Source organism: Rhipicephalus sanguineus, chromosome 1 (assembly GCF_013339695.2).
Source record: "Rhipicephalus sanguineus isolate Rsan-2018 chromosome 1, BIME_Rsan_1.4, whole genome shotgun sequence".
Taxonomy (NCBI): Eukaryota; Metazoa; Arthropoda; class Arachnida; order Ixodida; family Ixodidae; genus Rhipicephalus; species Rhipicephalus sanguineus.
The window spans coordinates 306,047,066-306,070,760 of record NC_051176.1 but is presented as its reverse complement, the minus strand read 5'-3'; the positions used below and the strand labels follow the sequence as shown (position 1 = coordinate 306,070,760).

General features: G+C 46.5%; 1 protein-coding gene and 1 long non-coding RNA gene across 3 annotated transcripts in view; one reads left to right on the top strand and one right to left on the bottom strand.

Annotated features, from left to right (window-relative positions):
* The window catches only part of LOC119379405 (transcription factor collier), a 119,979-nt gene extending 110,770 nt beyond the window's left edge, over positions 1-9,209 (bottom strand). The window contains exon 1 of one of the 2 annotated variants that reach the window (XM_037648722.2): positions 8,949-9,209. In XM_037648722.2, the coding sequence (XP_037504650.1) occupies positions 8,949-9,067 (119 nt within the window). In that variant the 5' untranslated portion in view covers positions 9,068-9,209. The remainder of the gene's footprint in view (positions 1-8,948) is intronic. The other variant, XM_037648723.2, reaches the window with a different exon arrangement.
* The window catches only part of LOC125756906 (uncharacterized), a 458,042-nt gene that overhangs the window by 72,929 nt on the left and 361,418 nt on the right, over positions 1-23,695 (top strand). The gene's annotated exons all lie outside the window — the stretch shown is intronic.

Here is a 23,695-nt window from a genome sequence, read left to right as displayed (position 1 = left end):
GCGTACTCGGCTCACGTATGAGCGGCGCCGGAATCACCATTGGGCCAGGTCAATGAGGTCACGTGAAGGCGGCGAGCAAACACAGCTGAGCGGCGCGATTCCTGGAGAGCGAGCCACACGCTGAATCATGCCGGCACATCGTCACCAACTTGGATAACCTCATCAAAGTAAACGCATCGCAACAGCGCGCAAGTGAACACACAGACGCAGTTAATTAACCTGTGCACGGACGAGGCAAATATGAATCAGCGCAGTGCGATTTGATTTAGAACAGCTTAAACTGAATCTAAATATAACAAAGAAAGAATTAGGAGCACATTAACAGGACCCTAATGATATAAGTTCTGGTACATCTATTTTCAAAGCTATGCAAGTGATTATCGCACGTAAATCTTGTACGCACAACAAGAGCAACAGAACGCACAATTTTTAAACACAACTTGAGCATCACACACTTGATTGCTTTATCGATGTCATCACGACAGCGCGTACACTGCACAACATTTTAGCCAAAGCATACACGTTTCATGCCGACTTATATATTCACGGAAGGGTACACAGATCATGAAATTGGTGGACTTTACAGAGCTTGGCCATCCAATTGTATTTTTACAACTGCGCTTTCATTTGAATCTAACTGCACATCATACAAGTCAAGTTCGCAAGACTTGGGGAAGCGCGATCAGACGTGTTGTGCCCTTCACCAACACTCCAACATGCAAGCAGATAACACGCGTGGACTGATTCGAAAGCATTCACTGTCGCGGTCTACAGGCCTGGAAACGCGAAACAACGCACAGCGATGCCTTATCGAGCACTTGACGACTGTGCCGGGAGCAGCGGTGCGCGCCGCCGCGTGCAGCATGCAAATCACGTCCTTCACGTGTTCGGTGCCGCCGATTGTATCCCGACATAACTCTATGAGACGGGGGGAGCGGTTTTCCACTTTCGCGGCTGCTGTTGAACTTACATTCGCTTTGACTCGTTCTTTTGTTGCGGTTCTGCAAAAGCCTTACACCCAGCATTAAGTTCTCTCCTCAGCCGTTCATCAAGGTCGCCCTGGTTCCTCTTTGAGAAGAGGCAAAGGAGCTGCACCTGTTGTTTTAAAAGGACACTAAAGTGAAACAATGAATCGGTTCATATTGATAGAATGTACTCGAAGAACGCTAATGCCGTTAATCTCATCGTCGTAGCTTTATTAATAGAGGGGAAAATGAAGGCGAAATTTCGTTTCTAAATTTCGCGCCGAAATCGCTGCACGTGACGTCACGGATTTCAAAGTGCATTTGTCGTATTTTGGCGACTTGGCTCTACGAAATTTCCTGAAACTTAGTATGTTAAACGGGTACTGAGAGAAAAATTTTGGCCTCGCGTTTTTTTGCTGCAATATGTTTTGCTGGGGGCCTGGCATTCATAACACGGCGCATCGTTTGCTGCAGCGCGCGACAGATAATTAATTACAGGCTCCTCATTACCGCCCAGTGTCACTTTCGGTTTCGAAAACGACAAGCCTCTGGGCGCGACTATCACCACCTATAGCGGGTGCAGCGCTCGATCACGTCAGCACACAGAACTGTGACGCACTTCCGCGCGGTTAGCGAGCCGTCGCCGAGAAGTATATATAGGCTGCTGGGGTGAACGCGACAAAAAAAAAAAAAAAATGCGGCTATGACGTCATCATAACTTGTTGCAGCGTGATCACGTGAGGGAAGTAGGGGTGTCACCGAGGGTCATCTTTGAGGGTGTCAACAGCGCGAGGGCGTCGATCGCTCACGCACACTTCAAAACTCATTTCAAATACCTTCCAAGCTATATTGATATTGTTGATATTTTGCAGATGATATACGCATGTTCACGGGAACCGATCCCACAGGCTGTCTCGGCCGCGAAATTTTGTGTCAGTACCTCTTTAAATCTATGAGCACTTCATTTTTACTGATTAGGAACTACGTGGTACCTATAAATCTATGATATCACGACGTTTGGTGCAGGAATTTCAAGGTGGCGTCGCCACCTGCATTTTGTTTTTGCGCGTCTTCTCGCGGTGAGCGTGGTGATTTTGGGATTGTGAAAGAGTAACTGCCTAATACATCATTGCTCCCTTTAGCGTCCCTTGAATGAAAATTGCTTGGCTCAGTTTGCAGCTTTGCACATTTCGGGCGCCACGTTTGCAAAAGAACACAACACGCCCATTAAATTTCCGTAACGAAAGGATAACAACACGACAGAAAATGCTGCGATAAAGCGATGACAACCTCAGCACAAGGCGCCAACGAAGAACTCCGCGGCCCACATTAATTATAATGCATGCGCCCTGCATTAGGCAGATTTAATCCTCGCTATATATATATATATATCTGTACAGGGCAGCTACCACGCTTTTTTTTTTTCGCAATATATTGAGGTGTTTCTGCGATGCTTGTTTTACATACAAAGGACTGAGATTCGTTGAATAGGCGCTCGCAAATATTAATAATTGCTGGGGTTTAGCGTACCAAAACCACGATCTGATTATGAGGGACACCGTACACTGGAGGGCTCCGGCAATTTCGCCCACCTGGGATTTTTTAACGGGCACCTAAATCTAAACACACGGGCCTCAAGCATTTTCGCCTCCGCGCATCGAAAATGTGGCCACTGCGGACGGGATTCGATCCCGCGACCTTCGGGTCAGCAGTCGAGAACCATAACTATTTGACCACCATGGCGGGTGGCACCCGCAAATGTCAACGTGCTTTTCGTCTGCATTTAAAATGAAGCTGCGCTTATTTGCATGAGTCGTTAAGCGGCGCCCATTTCGTCAGAGCCATCACTCGCTCGGACGGTGTCCACGTGCACGCAGGCAGTTACGTTGAAGGAATCACGCTTAACGCGCCCACCGCGGCGTTGTTTTACGAGTGATGGGGAAATGTGGGCTTCTGCAGGATACACGTAAAAAAAAAAGCGCTGGTCCACGTTTTCTCCGAAAGGAGGGCGCCTGACATTAAGGTGGTGATTAGTAATGATGATTGCACTGATAATTAAGACCACAACAACAACAACAGCAATAATAAAAATAATAATAATAATAATAATAATAATAATAATAATAATAATAATAATAATAATAATAATAATAATAATAATAATAATAATAATAATAACAGTACATATATAAACAGCGCATTCAGTGTTGGGGAAAAGGGCGCATACCAAGTTCCCTATAATGAGAGAAGAACGGTGATTTGGGCAGCGTCCCTCCTTGCCTTCCGTTCAGCGCTGCAAACTTTCAAAAACCCCTAATGGGAGTCAGGACATTGGAACGCCCACGCATGTTCGAAACCACCAATGTGGTCATCCAGAAGGTTAGTTCTCGAACACGATCAGTGCAAGGCCAACCTGGATTACTTGAGAAATATTGGGCACGTGGAAATTGGCGCAACAATCATCGAGCATTCACTCATCCATTGAAATATACCTGGAATTGCTTGTTTTCGCGAGCTCACCAAAAGTGTATGCTTTGTCTCTACGAGCGAGGATGCTGAAACTACACGCAGAATTACGACAGACGTTGTATAGTTGAAGCGTTTACAATAATTTCGGCGTGTTCTCCATAACGTGAAGCCTAAGCATTCTGCCTATACATCACAATGGGATTACGTGAATTATTTTGTATACTCAAGTAGGCTTAATTCGTGGAAGAAAAGTAGCTAAATAAAAGAAGGACAAGAAAAGCAACTTCTATCGTTCTCCGCGTGTTTTTCTATGCTTAAACTGCGTGAGAGTGCAAAGCCATAAACGAATCGCTGCCACTGGGAATAACACAGATTGCGACACACGCTCTCGTCCGCCGACTAATTTTGATGAGAAATGCCACGCTTTCTCAGGCGATAATAAAGGGAAACATATACTACTACGCAAAACACAACAACACACCACTTTCTCCTTATTATTATTCAAATGTTAAAAGCGTGCAATAGAATTAGAGTATACCGGTAACCAATTCTGCAGGAGTTCTTATGCCGCGGTGTTCTTTTCCTCTGTGAGTTGCTGTTCGACTGCAAGCTGCGTGTATATGTAGCGGCTGGCTGAGCTAACACATGAGAAGCGAGCGAGACTATCAACTTAAATCAACTCCTTCATCAACTTACGAACTCCTTATTGTGAGATCGGCAGTATTGTTAAATAAATAAATGGCGCGCAGTGGCAGAAAACTGGTCTGCGCATGCTCAGCACCACCTACCTGTCAATCAGGCACATGTGCGGACTTTGACGATGAATCCTAACCACTAAACTGCTGCACAAGAATTGACATTTGGGCAAGTTGGCATTGGTTGTGCATTTTTGAGATCGACAGCACGAAAACGAGGACACGAGAAGAAGTACAACACGCGAACATTGCTGTCGCAAATTTCTTCTTTTTTCCCCGGGAAAAGAGCCGGTGCGTGAGTGCGGAGGTGCTTGCAGCAGCGGCGTTCTCACCACCGCCCAGGGCCATGTTTTAGCAATTAATAACCAAGGTCGCAGTAATGAACGTTTTAGTTCCTGTATACTTCAAGAGACCCAGATTTTTGTTCACTCGGATGCTTTCATTCGTGTGTTAATCATCAGACGCGATGATCCATTGACGAAGCAAGGAAGCGCCCCGAGCACACTCTGCATTGAGCATCTTTGATTTCTCGGTTCACTGCAGCGATATCACGACGGCGTCACACACGATCCCTTGCAGGACATTTGAAGCCGCGTTCAAAGTGGCACGAGCACATTGATGAATGTCACACCCGCTGTATACAATCATGCATACGAAGGAATAAGAAACTGAGTGTGTTGTTCTAAACTAACTCGGAGCTTTTCTTACATAGTCGCATACAAAAATCCGCGGCATTTCCTCCTCAAACGCGGATGCGCACAAGCCTGCGCCAATGGGCGCCCACTCTAGACTGACGCCATCACTCACAGCGGCAAGAGAGTGCTAGCAACTCTCTTTGCGAGAGTAAACGCTTGTCCCATATTTCACTCCCTTTTCAGGAGTGCTGGGAACTCTCTGCTCCACAGAGTAGGCATGCTCTCTCGACAGAGTTCTGGTACTCTGGCTGAACCAGAGTGAACAAGCTCCCTCGCCAGAGTAAAGTCACGCTTTTGAAATGGAGTACATAGACTCTCGGCTGGAATTGCGCTACTCCCTCGCAGAGTTTTATAATGCTGGTTGGGCTAGAGTGCATGAACTCCCACCAAGAGTAGAATCACTCTTGCTGCTAGGACTAACGTTTAAAAAAAGGGAAAAAAAGAAATCCTTCGTACGTTTTCTACAATGTAGCAGTGAACCTGGCTGAAATGCCTCAAGCTTACTTCACACATACACAGAACTCACATCCGCACACTCATTCATACACAACACAGCAACACTGAACATATGCACTACTGGCGCTGCACACAACCATACACCCGGTAACCGGTATATATATCCATGATGTCTGGCCCCCCTTCCAGTGCCAGTGGCAACAGCTCTGCTGTGCGTATTTACACAGCAAATATACATGGAACACGTGTAAATATCTAATGATCTCTTGTGATACTGTTGGCACATCGATCTTTTACTATAAAACAGCATAATATTCATCACTGTTTTCATTCGTAAATTCCAAATATCAGCTGGGACTCTATGATATCGGCTCAATGCCGTACAGCCGCTCATGCCCAAATCTGAGAGTTGTAGTCACGCGCTTACAAGTACACTTGCGGCGATCTTTTACCAGGGCTGGCTGATGAATACTTTACGACGTTACGATCTGGCGTCCGCTCGGACATGCGGTGCCTCGGCAGGCGCGGCACGTACGCCAGAAAATCAACGACGGTCAACATCACCACAATGCAAGCGCATCTCTGGCGATTCTCGCTCTTTCGCTCAACCTCGGTTGCATTTTAATGCATTCAAAGCTTTCGACGATAAAATGCGCATTCTTCAACCTTCGTCAGCCACTTGCGCCGAGATCGGCCGCACTCAATATGACCCGTACGACTCCCAGCGAAGGTAGGCCTAGCGCGCCTGCCGAGTCCGTGTGTACATGCTGTCGGCGCTTCTGGGTTTAAGGATACGCAATTCCGACGTGTAAAAATGAGTGTACAGTAGAGCTTTAGTATCGGTTAACCTGAATGAACCATTTTTTCTTGCGTACGGTGTTCGTACAAGAAGCGATGGGCATCGTTACGACGCCGCTTTCAGCAAACGCACCCCGGCAGCCACCGAAAGCCGCCGGGCGCACTCGCCGGCACTTCGCAGACACAGATTTGTCAATTAGTACGCCTTGTTGAACTAACATGATGGCATACTTTCTTGCACGTTCAATTTGGTTTTTGGCGATCGGTTATGTATGTAGTTGCACCTATCGATTCAGATGCAAATCAGTACATTGACACGGGCGCTGTGCGGGTGTATCGTCGATAGCGCGAGAAAATACAGGTTATTGAATGTCATTCGTGGTCGTCAGCTGTTTTGTGTGTTATGAAGACGCGAATTTTATTTGAAAAGGAAGATCGCGTCTATCTTCAGTATGCGACCCGTAAAGATGAAGTCGAGCGGTGAACTCTGTCTTGACTAGTCTTTTTACGGCAAGAGTGCTGCGTTGGGGCGTGGCGTTGTGGTAGAGACCTCGGCTTGAGAATCTTGTGGCAGGTTCGATTCCTCCTGCCGGACGTTTTTTTTTTTTTTTTTCTCACAACTCTTCTTTTATTGCAATAATGCTTTAGTGTCTACCTTATTCCAGTGGCAATTAGTTTGTGTCGTAAACTAAGTTGGCGATGCGTTAGAATTTGCCGATGTTCGAGGCTTCGAAGCATGCCTCTGTTGGCGTTTCAGAAACCAAAGGTTTACAATCACAAACACTTTCTTTTGTTATTACTGAAAGCTATCCTATTAACTTGCACAATAAAGTGACATCTGTGGCGTCTACGCTCGTAGGATTATGGTTAAGAGACAGTTATATATCGCTGTGCGGCGTCGGCCGGAAGCTAGCGCTAGTTTGTACTCCGTCTGCTTAGGAGGGAGTTCCCGACCCTGTTCACGCTACGTCGGGGCGGGAGTTCCGTGGATTGGGAACTCTATCTGAGTAGCAGAGAGTTCGCGGTCTCTTTTACTCTGCCTTCAAGGAAAGAGCAAGTTCCGCGGCTAACTCTCCACTACTCCCCCACGGCGTTAAAGAACTCTGGCGAGAGTAACACAGTCGCTCTACCCTCGCAGTACTCCCTCTACATCTGTGAGTGATGAACCGGCCTTCGGAACAGAACAACATTGCCGAGTACATGAGCGGGATTATTTCTTTAGTCGCGGAGTCGTGTTCCATTCCGCGACTAAAGAAATAATCCACTCATGTACTCGGCAATGTTGTTCTGTTCCGAAGGCCGGTTCATGACGTCAGTCTAGAGTGGGCGCCCATTGGCGCAGGCTTGTGCGCATCCGCGTTTGACGATATATATATATATATATATATATATATATATATATATATATATATATATATATATATATGTATCATTGTTTACTGCCTTCCAATGATTCCGCGGGAAAGCTCCCCGGGATTCTATGTGGAGATTGTTGCTGCCATTTGGCTGGCCACTAATTCATTTCACGGAGCATTTTAATGAAGAGAGACTATCCGGCGCACAATCGCGTCACAGCATCGCCTCGCCCCAACAAGGTTCCCGCCGCGGTGGAATATTCGTCGACGTTACTCGCGGCTTCGCACGAAACGCCGCCCAAACGAATATGTATACTTGGATGAAATGAATTCCCGCTACTCGCACAGGCGTCGATTCATGAGAACCCCTCATTTGCCGAAATAACGATGTTCCATGTCACGTTCCACTTGGGCTTTCGGGAATATCCCGCAGGAAACGCATATGCGCACCCGGTGGCGGCGAACAAGCGAGAAGGGGCGCTCGCGGCAAAATGCGGTTGCATTTCAAACTAGCCGTATTGCATGTACGTGCGTCTCTGGCCGCATAAAATATGCTGACAACCATGTCCGCCGCGTAACTGCTATCATCGGTTTCGAATAAATGTGAGCAAAGACACAAGCATAATTCTCACGGTTCAGTATATATTGTTCGCTTTTGCGCGCCTTGCGAAATCTCCATTGTCAATTTTTAATCGGCATAAGCATTCGATGGAGCGTTATAGAGCCGGTGTATTTGTCTTCGCTATTATGGAGAACACACGAAAGCATTTGTTATTAAAGAAGCCATGCATTTATTCATAGAAAATAATAAAAACACGAACACGAACAGGAAGTGAGAAAGATGCGAACAGGATTTTATTACGGCAGTGGGGCTCTATATGCATGTTCGTTGCGCGTGTTTCGACATTTAAACTGTACAAATTACCAAGGACTTGGAGGTTCAATTGCCCCACCCTCCCATCTCGTGTCTTCTTCCGTAATATCTTCCGTTTCATGAGGCGAGATGATTTCAATTCTTTCTCCTTGGTCGGCGCATATTCTGCTTCTGATTGCTATAGTTCGCATACAAGGACTTCCTATATAACTGCTTCGAAGAACGTTGTGGTATATGTTGCCGACGCTTACCGTTACCATATAGATGTGATTTGTCAGTACCACGCCCTAGTAAATATTGTACATGCTCAAAGTGGCAGAAGTGAGGTGCGACTGACATCAACAAAAAAAAAGTAGAAAAGAAAAGAAACAGAAGGAGAAAAGAGGGAGAGAGGCGCGTGTTCTTCACGAATACCGAAGTTAGCGGCGATAGCTCAACAGAAGTTTCATGACTCCAAAGGAACGTAAAACGGAAACGGGGTGATGGGTCTTTCTCTACAATGTAATGTCAGTAATGGTCTGGGAATGACACCGACAGATTCTAGCTCGTGCTGGCAACAGAGGTTTACTGGAAGAGTGTGGAACACCGCCTAACGAGGCCCACTGACGCAGACACGGATTGCGATGCAAAACGGTGCTCACCTGCTCTGGTCAAGCATGGCCGGCTGCATCCAGCCAGCGGCGCGCAGGGGCGCCAGGGGTTCTTCCTTGAGGCCGGCCATGGGGCCCCTTAGGCCCGCGGCGTCCTGGAGGCCGAACATAAACTTCAGCTGCCACGCGCCGCCATGGCCCAGAGGGAGCGCGCCGCCTGACAGCGCGCCGGGACCGGCCGATTTGACTCCGCCAAACCTCCGGGGGTCCGCTTTTGTGAGCACACACGCGGCCCGTAACAGGCGCCTCCCATAGGACTGCCCCCTCTGGAGACCTTCGCGACCGGGGTGGGGGGGAGACGCCAACAGGTGACCGGCACGCCCTCGCGCCGGCTGGGGGGCGGGTCTGGGCGGCGGCCCAATCGGAACCCGCTGGAGCCACGTGCGCGCCACGTGCTGTCGCTACAGCGCGCGCCCGGACGCGCACTCGCGACGCCGCAGCCGCTGCACGCCGGCACTCTCAGGTAGGCTCCCGCGCAGATGGCGCCACCGGCCGAGCCTCCCGAAAGTGGAACGATCGCTGCCCAATCCTTCCACTTCGTGGCGCGACTTTTGCTCGTCGGTTTCCTTTTGCCCGGCATAGTGCTGCACTAGGTGCCCTCGGATCGTCATGCAAGGTGAAAAGACATAAGTGGCCGGCATTTAAATTGCGCATTTTTCTTTGAGCAGCGCAAATCGAAACGGCGAGACCGTTGTGCATTTGTAAGTGTGACTCAGCCCATATAAATCTGCCTCTTTGCTTACCTAAGCCATACGTGTCTTTTGCATGTATTTATGAAACTGCTGCCACTTAACCACTTTAGTTCCAGTGTCACGTTTGCTTTATAACTGCCGATGCAATCTTAAACATTTTGGTGGCAGCATTGCTCGCTTCACAACAGCGCATTATCTGTACGCAGTCATGCGAATAGCAGAGCACGTGGTTTTTTACGAAACGGAGCAAAGAAAGAGCTCCACCAACTGCACATGCGCTGTTTGCATTTGGACGACTGCAGAGTCCGAAACAAACAATTATGATCCGGCTTGCTTGCGCTTCCTTTGCTCTGGCAACCTTCCTTAGAAGACTGCACTGTCATGCTGACAGCCGTCCGTGAGCTCGTATACGCGATGATTGTTTTGGGACGTCGCATATCCGCCCTGTCTTTTTACAACGTAGGCAATATTTAGTGTTCTTCCGAGATGTCCTCCCGTACTCAACCTCTATCGAAAAGCCGGCTCAACTATTCCGTGCTGTTTTTGGTCCTCTCGTTGTGCTCGTGCGATGTTTATTTGTAGCGAAGTGTAGTTAACCGCTCCCTGCTTCCTTAAACCGTGTATTTTGTGTGTAAGAGCGTCCTTGGGGAGTTTATGATAAAACATGCGATATGATCACCCGTTCGCTTTAATACTGCGCCCCTCTCGTTCCTGTAGGCCTATGCGTGTCACCTTCGGACGCCTTACTCTGACAGCCAATTTTGAAGCACTATAATGACGCGTCATTTTGTTTAGCCGAAGCTTGCTATTTTATAGAGTGTGTATAAATTCCTTTATTAGACTCGTGAGGTCACACCCTCCCCCGAAATTTTTCAGATTGTATGTATACAAGCACGCACATGTTGAGGAAATTTAGGTTGCTAAAAGCGACGCAACAACGCGATTGTCTCCTTGGTGACAATACATGATCGGTTCCAATCCCCGTTCTTCAGCGGGCAAAAACAACAACAACAAAAAAAAGAACACCTATTTGCCGCTGTGCAGGCGTGCGTAAAATAAGTTATGGCGGATCAGAGCTACCGAACTTTAAGGCATCTCACCCTTCCGCCGGCATTCTTCCCTTCTCCTGAGAGCGCTGTTTTTTTCCCCTCTGTGATAATGAATGTCCCGACTCCCGCCAGTCAATCCTTGCTGTTGTATGTTCGATATTCATATAAATTATAAACAAATGTGATTCAGCGCACTATTTCTTAATCGCAGTGTTTCATGCACACCTGTTTCGATGGTTATGAGACCGGCATGCAGTAAAAATTCGTACAAACGCCCTGCGTTGCATAATTCACCCCCTTGGATGGTCCGCACGCTTCACTGAAATGTAAACGGGCATGGAAAGCGACTGAATATGAAAGGGATCACACGTATACAGTTTTCTTGCTTGGAGTGCATACGCAAACGATAGCCGCTGTTTCTCTTCGTATAAGTCAAATACATATATGCAGAATAAATCACATTGCGCTTTTGCTGCACTCAACCAACTTTGTATGAACATAGCAGCGTTTTGACAGGATCATGACTTCAAAATGCATGCCACGATGCCCATAACGCGGCCGTTTATATAAGACAAGCGGCGGCGCGCCAGTCCTCCAAAATGAAGTCGTCTCAAAGTTCAGCAGAGATGTGTCTTGTGATGCTAACCCGAACAGACACGAATGAAGCAGGTAGCTCGAAAAAAAATCGGCTTGTGTTCTTTATGCTGCCACAGAGCCACGCTGGTGCTTTAAATAGAAATTATTTGCTCTTCTGATATTTATCGCCGTGTAGTATATACTTCGGACCATCGTTGTGAATCATTTTTGGCACAAGCGTTATAAAATGTTCGTCCCTGCTCCCTTAGAGCTAAGCAGTGGATTTGTCGCCGATTATCAAGAGATGGCTGACCCCGGCTGCGTTTCGGTGGAAGCAAAATTTTTGAGACCAGTGCACTTACATACATTAATTGCACGTTAAAGAACCCCAGTCGGTTTCCTGAGCCATCCACTACGGCGTCCCTCATAATCATATCGCGGTTTTGCCACGTAAAGCCCCAGAAATGATAATATTAATAATAATAATAATAATAATATAATAATAATAGTAATATTTGTGTCATGGTGTACTATTATTTATTCTTTTATTGTTAGAGACAATTCCGAATGTGCCCATCCAGATGAAAAAGTTGTGTGTATTTCGGCAAATAAGTAAACTTTTCACCAATAACGAAGGGGCGACAAAGTGGGAAATTATTTGTTGTTTTTAGCAGTGCCGGTAATGCCACACATATACACACACTGTTTACGGGTATATTCCGTGTACCACGCTCCGACAACGTTTTAGCTGCGTGAGTTGCTCGGTAACGGGATGAGATGATGAGCATTGCTAATGCATCCTGAAATAAACGCCGGCGGTACAGTGTTGCCGCACGCTAAAGCAGCCCTGCTAGAAAACCATATTTGAAGGCCTTAAATGTCTCGTGGGTCGAAATATCTCTCGTTGTCAACACGAATGATACTAAGATTATGTCACATGGCCTCGTATCGTGACGTCATCAATGACGCCGTCGAGTTGATGACGTCACCGCATGACATGGTCGGAGGTGGTACACAAGAACAACACGGTTGAGGTCGGGGAACAATGCAATCGACGGTCAACGTCTCGTGAGAGCATGGCCTCAAGGTGCTTTTGTTCTACCTAGCTGATACGTGTGTTTAAATGTTAATCTCAGACGAGGCGTTCCGTGGTTATGTGGCGTGACCGACAAACGCCATGTCCAATTGCGAATCACAAATGGCAAGCTTGGAACACTGAAACAGGATTTCCTCATTGCGACCCTCGTCCGTATCATGCTTTTATAACTAATATCTTTGTTTCTTCATATTACGACCGGTTCTTCTTACTTTCTGTATAAACTTTTTTTTAGTCATTTAAAAAATAAAGTAACAAGAAGTGAATATAAAAGAGAGCCCCGCAATTGTCTCTCTCGGCAGTAGCTCTCAGGGGGAGGGCGGGATTAAAAGAATGATAGGAAAGAATGGGGGAATCGGTTTTAAAGAAGTTCGCGGATGGCGAGCAGGCATCGCGGACGAAGCAGCCGTCGGTCGTGAAATCCTTCGAGCGACTCCTACATTTGCCCTCCTTTTTTAGCGGCCCATACTTGCCCGTGGTTTCGTTTTCGTGTTGTGTTATTTTTTTTTTAATTTTTACTTTACGCACACGCCAGCACATCGTTTTTGGGGCTGTTAGCAATTATTAAATTATGAATCGTTTGATCGGTTATTACCATCAAAAACACACAGTTTTGCCGCGAATCAATGAATGCAGTGGCAACAAATTGGAATATGATATATACGCTCTATGAATAGCAACTAGGCGCAGTATGAATTGTAGTAACAATGAGCTCGCTAAGTAAGCAGGTGCTGCGGCGTGGCCAGACACATATGTGAAGATTCGATGACCACGAGAAGCCCATTGTAGAGTGGTGGTGTTGATAATAGCGGCTTCTGCAGGCAGCGCCTTCACGTCGCAAAGGCCACCCTGCGAAGCAGCACTTGCGGGACACGGCGCTGCGCTGCTGAAATAGCGATAGCGAGCCAATTGACATTCCACTCGCCTGAACGCCAACTGACCAGGGAGAACACATTGCACTCATCACTTAGCAGATCGATTTCAAGGGCGAAGCCGTGGGCTAAACTAGAGTTACTGTATGTGCAAAAGGTATTGTATACAGTAACTCTACAGGCTACACTAGGCAAAACTAGTGTCCCTGTATATGCCATACCGTAGGCAGCATATACGATAACTCTAGGCAAAAGTAGAGTTACTGTATATGCTACCTTTAGGTAGCAGAGTTGCGCCTCTGATAGAACTCGCCGCTCGCGCCACCATTCGCCCAGCGCGCTCACGTGCGCAAAAAACATCCGTTTTAGGGAAAGCCAACTTCACGGCCGCGCGCGTGCTGGCGATCGCCGCGCCACCACCGCTGTATCAAGCCAAATCAAGCCGTCCGGCGAAGCGCAAGATGGTCCAGCTGTGTTCGGATTGTTTGTCGTTGTTGTGGTGGTGTCTTCTGCTGTCCGTTTTTGCGAACGTCTGCGCGGCGCAGCGCCCTGACTAAGTGTTGCGAAGTTGCGACAATGACAGGATGCTGCGCTCCCCACTGCACGAACCGACAAGAGCACGGAAAGGCCTTCTTCTCGATTCCTGTGGCAAGTCTGTCTCCGTCGTCCGTCGCCGTCTCAAGTGGCTGCTGCGCATGAGACGTCAGAAGCCGGCGATAACGAACAGGACATATATCGCTTCTCTCTCACTGGTCAAAGGTTGATTAAAAATCGAACGGGACAAAACGGTAAAAATATGCGCGAGTGACTGCGTGAAGGAGGCGATGTGTGTGAATATGATCCTTACAGGTCTATCAAAACAGCATGATTCATTCCGAGCACTGTGCAGCATAAAAGTTTGAAGCATGACCGAGTGTTTATTATATGCCACATCTACCTAGACGTACGCGAAATTCTCGTTAGCTTGCGCTATTCGTAAAATACAGTGATAATTTTAGCACTTGTTTTCTCAGCTATTCACTTAATCTTTTGAAGCGCTGCATCAAAAACTACGTGAAACGAATAATTAGGCTGAATTTAATTGGTCCAGAATCGTGATCCGTCGCACTTTTTCTAATTGCCATTTAAAACAAAAATATTACTTATGATAGTGTTCCATCACCACCTGTTCCATCTCAAATTATTGTTCCTCCGAGCTTTCCATTCTTTTTTTTTTCTTCGAATCGAAAGTCATTGTGCCAGCGACGCGTTATGAACGAACGAGAAGGTGCACGGAGCCGCTGGGCCGAGAGGACAGCAGCAACAACAGCAGCCGCGTCGGCTCCTACATTCCAGAGAGGTGGCTTTCCTGCTTAGCGTGGATGCCACGGCGGGCAAGATGGCGGACCTATGCGCAACTCTGCTACCTAAAGGTAGCATATACAGTAACTCTAGGCAAAAGTGGCTCTTCGTGCCATCTCGTGGACAATCAGTGAACGACTCTCTGCGACGCTGAAGCAGCTCAGAGACGCTGGCGCATCGCTATAACTCTAAAGGTTGTCTATAAGTAACTCGCCGCAACGGAGCTTGCACCCGCTCGTGGCTGATTTGTCTTAGAGGCTTGGAGCGAAGGGTCGGTGGTTTGATTCTCCGGTCGCGCACCTCGTACCAAACTTTCTTTCGGACTGTTTATCTTTAATAATTTCTGGATTTTTACGAGGGCTCTTTTGTAGCCCACTTGAGGGCTATAGCAAGAGTGAGAACGTTATATAATCCTATGCAACAGACAAGAATGCAAAGAATAGCACTAATTGTAAAATGAATACACACAAAAGAACAATAATAAAAATGAAGCAGTTTGCATGTCAGTAAGATTCTCTTCAATTGCAACTAAAAATACTTTAGTGGCACGGAGCGAGTGTTACTGGGGAGAAAAAAAAAACCTTTTTAAATATAAGCAAGATGTTCAAGTTGTACGCTTATATGTTTGTGAACGATGTGCTCGAACATCTTACAAGTATGAGCTGTAATTAGCGTCAAGTTGTTACCGCCTGATTTATACAAAGGAAGTACTTTGGCTGCTTTCCGTGAACATGGTACTGTACACCAGAGGCTAAGGATTTCTGGAAGATTACGGTAGTATACTGTGCTGTCAAGCGGGAGTATGATGCGAGGAAAGAATTCGGAATGTCATGAGAACCGGTAGAGTTATTAGTAGCAAGATGCAAAATTAGGTATATGACATATCACAACCTATTACGATGTCATCTAGCTTATTAGTTTCAACATTAAAACTGCACTTTGTAGCTACATGGTTATCGAGGCTGACCGGAACTATGCGTTAAACGCATTCGAAACTGAAACGCGTTAACGTGGCATCGAGAAGAGGTGCTGCCTGTCGGTAAGACTGACTGACGTCCAGAACCGGCGAGAATAGAAATGTTTAGCACTTTTAGGTTTTAGAATGTCGTAGTTAGAAAATTATCATCATCATGAACCGGCACACTCGGTCCTCTTCTTCCTTCCCACAACACATGCGCCGATATTATGCGGCGTGGGACGCAATAACTCTGATGGGCGAGAGAATGAGCACAGAGAGAGAGAGAAAGATACAGAGAGAAATTCCTGGCGAAAAAAAAATCTTGGCGAGATTCGAACCCGCATCCCCACGATCCGAAGGCCAGCGTCGTAGCCACTCGGCTGTCCAGGCACGCTAGCAGAGCGTAGCATAGCCAGCATGGTATAGCAAGGGGTGAGAAAGGAAAGTCAGGGTGAGGAGGAGAGAAAGGAGGCGGGGAGAGCGAGTACGAGGGGAGAGAAATATGTGGAAAGAGGAACGAAAGAGAGAAAAAGGCAGAAGGGGAGAGAAGGACTGCAGAGAGAAAGACATGGAAGGAAATAGGAAGAAAGGAAAATATAAAAAAGAGAGAAATGATTAGACAGAGAGAAAGAGGTAGACAGACGCAGACACAAAAAGAAAAAGAGAGAGCAAGCACAGACATGTATAGTACAAGGGTGGGAAAAAAATCACAGCATATCCACGTGGTGAATGATGATGAGTGGGGCGAAGCGATCTCGCGCTGCAGCACGGCGATGGCATTGGCGCGAGCGTGGTCCTTCTTGATGGAAGATATTGTGACTAGATTGTTTGAGAACCACAATCTGTTGCACACACCGCAACTATGGCCGAAACTGTTATCAAGGAAGTCCCGCTGGAAGCGCGCGTCGGCGCCTTCGGGCAGAGCCCACCTGATTCGTTTTGCAGCCACTTCACGTGCTCGTACAGCCTCGGGCTTTGCCTGCCGGTACGCGCGCTTTCTCGCCGCTTCACGGTCCTTCACATTTTGAAGATCCGATTCGCGCCGCAGCCATGCAGCTTCGGCCTCGCGGGCTCGAACGGTGGGGTCTTCGCGCTGCAGCCGTGCTTGTCGAGCAGCTTCGGCCTCGCGGGCTCGAACGGCGGGGTCTTCGCGCCGCAGCCGTGCAGCTTGTCCAGCAGCTTCGGCCTCGCAGGCTAGAACGGCGAATTCTTCTCGCCGCAGCCCTGCAGCTTGTCGAGCAGCTTCGGCCTCGCGGGCGCGAACGGCGGGGTCTTCTCGCCGCAGCCGTGCAGCTTGTCGAGCAGCTTCGGCTTCGCGGGCTCGAACGGAAGAATCTGCTTCGCGGCGTCGACGTGCAGCTTCGGCCTCACGGGCTCTCACCTCAGGATTCTGTCAACGAGCGCGCGCTGCGGCCGCCTTCCGTGCCCTCCGTTCCGCAGCCTTGTCTTCCATCTGGCGACTCTGAGCTAAAGAGAAAGCGTGCCAAGAGGGAGCCTCATGGCGCGTTACTTCTGAAATGTTGTCTTCGAGTGTCGTTGAAAACACGAGACGTAGTAAAGAAGAAAGAACGCCACACAGGCGAACACGCACGAGAGTGTCACTCGTCAATGTCGTCTTCTTCTTCTACTGCATACCAGAACGCGCACTTCTCACGAGCTAGAGGTGGCTACTACAACGCTACAAACGGATGATGGGCAGACCCACGGCATAAGGAGCTTCGCCCCTAAAAGAGTGGTGAGAGGGTTGCCAAGTCAGGATCACCTATATAGGTGCCCACCAGCCTTGCATGACTCAGTGCAAGCTCTTCCTTGTCTTGTTCAAAGAGGGGCTATAGACTGTCTAGATTTACGCAGACACAGCGTGATAGGCGCAACAAGATAGTCCAAGGAAGTTTATTACCTGTCTTCTTGCTTTTCAACGGAGCATAACGACTGATGCACCAACGACGGGAAGTATTCAACATGACACTAGGTACTGAGCGAAACAAACAGTTACCCGCCAGAATGACAGCGACAGACGCATGCCTTACTGAAATCATGATATGTGGCATAAGCTCTATTCTCTTCTTTCGATATTATTGCTGACCCGTATCATATATCTTGTCAGGAAAATGAGGTCTCTGAAGGCGTTCCTCTGCGGCTTTTTTCTCACCCTCCTCCATTGCTCAATGAGAAATAAAGTTTCATTCATTCATTCATTCATTCATTCATTCATTCATTCATTCATTCATTCATTCATTCATCCAATTAATTAATTAATTAATTAATTAATTAATTCAACTGAAGCGTTTCTGTAGGATAGGTAGTTAGTGTGCACAAGAACTGCGTTGTGACCTGAGATTTCTTCCAGGGTCTTATATTTGAACCATAAGTAAGCAAGGCTGTGACAAATAAACACTGTGCCAAGTATTAAGTTCTGCCGTGTATTCATTTGGACTAGTTGTGTTGGGTTATGTGAGAATGTAATTGCCATTAAATCGCTACAAACAGGGGCATTAGTGGCGGAACACGTAACGGAACGCCACGGAATGCCGGGAACATAAAGTTTGAACTATCGAGGTTATGGACATGCATGAAATGTGAGTTATTATCGAACAGTTTGCTAGGGACATCAGAGGAGAGGTAAAAATCGCATATCACTAAATTTTGCTTATGCACTAGTAGCTTGCACGTAACTGATTCTGCATTTTGAGCATTTGTTAAAACCATAATGTTAAAAATTGAACGTAGAAGCAAAGCGACACCTTTCCTATTCTGACCATCGTACCAGAGGGCAATGTAACCGGGGAGCGTGAATTCATGAAGCCATGTCTGCGTGATGCAACTAACGTGAGGAGAACACGAAGAAACTAGCGAAAAAATTCAGAAATTCTTAAATTTTGCTTCTGGCATTAACATTCAAAAGCGCACGATCTGTGGCGACACGACGGGATCGTCAAGCTGATGATGAAGATGCGGTTGGCAACCTTGCGCTATAACCACGAGATTACCAGACTAATCCTGGTTATAACGAATGCTATCGATAAATAAATGAAGAAGCCTCATCTTAACAACAAACCCGTTGCAGTGATGCTACCGAGGACTTATGATTTGGAGCAATTTTTGGAGCATCAAAATTTCCGTTTTGGAGCACTTTGGAGCAGCAAAAATTTTCATCTCGGAGCACTTTGGAGCAGAAAATTTTGCACCTGGGAGCACTCTGGTGCAGCAAATTTTACATCCTGGAGTGCACTACATAAGCATATTGCATTAACATTCAAGCCCCTGAATAATATTATGGGGCTCTTATGAAGGCTAGAAATATTTCGATTCATTGCAAATCACATGGAAAAAATCGTCTCAGGAGAACTCCATACTTCACTCGCTAATGAAAAAATAAGGGCCCATGCAGTTGAGTGTTCTGGATTAACCTCTTCGGTGATTATTTTCGACACTAGCAAATAAACAGAATACTGGTTCAATAAAATTGCCCTTTACGAAATAACACACTAAATACATCTATGTGGTTATCGGCAGACGTGGTAAACAAACGCCGTGATGTACAGCAGTGCCTCAATGGCAAAGAGCCACACTGTCCCTAATGCATTCCCCTAAGAAAACTCCAAGGCGAAAGCCAGGTTCTTTTTCTTCTCGATCGATGTGTGCTGATCCTCCCCCTCTCTCTCTCTGCATGCTTTCTGCACCTCACCTGGCTTTGCACTACCTTCATGCCGGTCACCGAAGCAGTGCAAAGCGACGATGTCATGTGATGACGTCATCACGTTACATCACGATCTACGACGTGATGATGACGATATCACATGATGATTATTTTTGCATCAATCGATTGACGCCGCCGACGGTCAATTTTCGTGTTTGATAAAGCATCTAAGGCTTTCGCATTAAGATTGCGTATTGAACGTTAACAGCCTGACCGTTAACAACCTGGCCTTACATACCAAACTGTCCTCCACGATGTCACCTCTGTGCCATGCGTGAAACAGCTTCGCTTATCATCCACTTCACAGAGTGAAATGGCTCCTCAATTTTTTTTAAATTTTTATTGTGATGGCAATTATATGGACACTCTCGACGGATTTTTGCCGTCGCCGTAATTTTCCGTATGAAATTCAAATTGATATCACAACGCGCATTCTAGCCGCGGGTAAAAGCTCGCGGGCGCTGGCGACGAACGCGGCTGAAGCGGAGATTAAACTAGCCGGCCGTCTGTCTCCGTCGCACGGAGAGCGCATAACATCCTCCCGCGTGCGGGCCTGCCGTCGATTGCTCATCAAATAGAGAGGAAAACGCCCCGCCCATCTTTCGTAATGAGCATGAAGGGACGCCAGGGGGGGGGGGGACCGCATCGTTCGAAGGGCGCCGTCGCCAGCGCTATCTCGAGGCATCAGGAGACGGCTCGTAAACTTGCTGTGCTCTCAACGCTTACTTTGTGATTAGAGAACTCAGAGCACGAAAACGCTTCCGTTCCTGGAGCGGCCATATTCCCTTAATTCAGCGTTTTGTTGAGTTACGCGAGATCGGATCCAAAAGCGTTAGCTGCTAGCCTTACTTCGTTTAATAATACAATTTGTTGGTATCGCATTGATTGCTTTGCCATTAAGCGAAACTTAGTTTTTTTAACCGTCAGCTATTGACCCTCGAAAACGAGGGGTGGACGTGTAACATGGCGTAGCCGCTTCACTGCGGGCCGTCGGCGACGGGCCCGCTACTGACAGCTGCGCATTTGCGGCTGCTCCGACCAGGAGATATGCTTTTATTAATGAGATGACATTTTTTAAAAAAGCAAGCAAAAATTCGAATTAGAACCCTAGCATGTGAGTTAGAAAGGGCAGGGCCTTTTAGGGGGTACTTAATACCGCAGAGTGATTACAAACTCGGATGTGCTGGTGGAAGGAATTACGAAAAAGCTCTTCTGGATGAAGATCCATAGATGGGCGATTCCACGTAAGATCGAACAAACGATGGCTGGTCGACCTCAAATTTATTTCAAAATTTTATATATTATTGCCTGATGAGTGGAAAGAAGAGATCCGCAATTTGTTTTGCCACCAAAAATTTTTTCGAACCACAGGAAATCAATAATGACGAAGAGGTGGAGTGGAGCGCTCATCCGCTCTGCTGTTTTGGCCAACTTTCGTTATGAATTGCACAAAATATATTAAAGTTAGGTAGCTGAAATTTATTTACCTTAATATATGCATGTTTTTGCTTCTGCTCAGGTATTTTTAGTTTTTATGTGTAGTGTATATGTTTTTATAAAAAACCTCAAAAATGGCCCAATCGGCAAAATTTTCTTTACTTTGAAGGTCTTTATCTCAAAAAAGCCTTGTAGCAGAGGTACAGAAATTCCGCATTACGTTCTTCACATGTTTATCTACCAAACTGCCAAACCTTGTATTTATATAACTTTTCAGTAAAGAGATATCATCGGGCTAAATTCAAGAAAACACCGAACGATGAAAACTTCTGACGACAATTTAAAAAAAAACCCATTTTTTAAATTTCTTAAACTTTGTCCACTTATTCTCCTCCACATCAGCTTTCACAAGCATTAAAAACATATTGCATAATGTCGTTGCACTAATAGTTACGGCCCCTCCAATGAGACTCTTAGGCAAGGATGGGCAATTCCGACTTCTTGCCCAGCAAGTGTATAATATGCAGGCAGGATTGAATTTCTTTTTATTAAAAGGTCAGCAGGTACCTAAAAAGGTGTCGCCTGCACTGAAGACGTTAATTTTGAAAATATTTGGTCACTGCAGCGGCCACGAGCGCGGAGCTACCGAGTAGGCGCGCGCGCACCCGAGATGCTCATTGTAAGAGACGGCGCAGTGAGAGCTCGTTCTCGCGTCCTCAGACCGATTGAGTTCGAAACAGCAGCACCTCTCGGGTGTCTTGAACGCACGTGCACTGGAGCTTCGCTATTCTATCCGCCCTCTGTTCGCATCTTAGCTAGGCGCTGATAACAAGGCTGAGATGGAAGCAAGATGAAAACTCTATAAGGGAGCTATGAGCGCTCGCTTCACGCACGCTGCTGCCACAGAAACTGCGCTGCGCCAGTTGCGATCAGTGGAAAGCATGAACGTGGCGCTCCAGTGGCAAAGCAAAATATGGATTGTCAAAGGAAAGAAAAGCAAAACTATCGGTAACCGGATGCGCTTGTCTATATTAGATGTCGGCAGCAGACGGCGTGAACTGGCCGTGCGTTCGGTGCGCTGTTCACACTTCATTCGGCGCGGATAGCTCTTGTGCTTTGCTCTTACTCTACTCCTCCTGTGCGTCTCATGACGAGAAAGTATAGCTCTGAATGAGTCTATTGTGGAGACTACCTTTCGAAGCACAAGAAGCTTAAAGGAGCACTGACACGAATTTAAAAAAAAAATCGGATTGTTGCTCTAAATAAAAATACTGGTGTCGAGAAACCTAAAACGACTGTTGTGGTGCCTGGGAATGCATCCTATATATTTTAATTAGCGCCACCTTAAAAAGACACTTTCGGTTTCGACATCGAGAGGGTGGCTTCTCAGTGTCGTTTCATAGCAGTGTGACGTCACGGAGATACAGAAATTCGCGACGTACTAGCGGGAAATCCGTCATCTACTCGTGGTGCAACAGACAACGATGAGTGAATTATCGTCCAGTGACCCTGACAGTGATTTCTACGATTTAGGCTGCATGCAGGACGCAGAACTCGCGAACTCGGAGGAACTGTCTTGACTTGTCGGGATAATGTCCTTGCAGTGTGGCTGGCTTGCATATGCTCAGCGACGAAAACTTCAAAGTCAAATAACATTATTTTATACGTGTTCTCCGACTCCAGTGTGTGGACAGCGTGGACACTGCATACCAACGAAGCAAAAAATGTCCCTTTTGCGATGTCTCAAAATCGTGTCAGTACTCCTTTAATTATTGCAAAGAAGCCAAAATTTCGGAGAGTTACCGACCTAGACATAAATGCTTTGAAGGAACGTTTAACGCCCGAAAGATCAGTGACTGTCAGTGAGACGGACTACTTGTGCTACGCGTGCTTTTGCTACCACTGCAATGAAAGATCTTCACGGAACGCACAGTTTAACGATGACATTCTTATGCCCCTGAAAAAGAAAGCGACGCAATTAACCAGATCACTGCGACTACCGGTGCACGTGCGTTCAAGACACCCGAGAGGTGCTGCTGTTTCGAACTCAATCGGTCTGAGGACGCGAAAACGAGCTCTCACTGCGCCGTCTCTTACAACGAGCATCTCGGGTGCGCGCGCGCCTACTCGGTAGCTCCGCGCTCGTGGCCGCTGCAGTGACCAAATAATTTCAAAATTAACGTCTTCAGTGCCGGCGACACCTTTTTAGGTACCTGCTGACCTTTTAATAAAAAGAAATTCAATCCTGCCTGCATTTTATACACTTGCTGGGCAAGAAGTCGGAAGTGCCCATCCTTGCCTAAGGGTCTCATTGGAGGGGCCGTAACTATTAGTGCAACGACATTATGCAACATGTTTTTAATGATTGTGAAAGCCGATGTGGAGGAGAATAAGTGGACAAAGTTTAAGAAATTTAAAAAATAGGGTTTTTTTTTTAATTGTCAGAAGTTTTCATTGTTCGGTGTTTTCTTGAACTTAGCCCAATGATATCTCTTTCCCGAAAAGTTATATAAATACATGATTTGGCAGTTTGGTAGATAAGTATGCGAAAAACGTAATGCAGAATTTTTGTCGCTCTGCTACAAGGCTTTCTTGAGATAAAGACCTTCAAAGTAAAGAAAATTTTGCCGATTGGTCCATTTTTGAGGTTTTTTATAAAAACATCTACACTACACATAAAAACTAAAAATAGCTGAGCAGAAGCAAAAACATGCATGTATTTAGGTAAATAAATTTCAACTACCTAACTTTAATATATTTTGTGCAACTCATAACGAAAGTTGGCCAAAACAGCAGAGCGGATGAGCGCTCCACTCCACCTCTTCGTCATTATTGATTTCCTGTGGTTCGAAAAAATTTTTGGCGGCAAAACAAATTGCGGATCTCTTCTTTCCACTCATCAGGCAATAATATATAAAATTTTGAAATAAATTTGAGAGGTCGACCAGCCATCGTTTGTTCGATCTTACGTGGAATCGCCCAGATAAAGTATATCTGAGGAAAAGTGTCAACGCGTT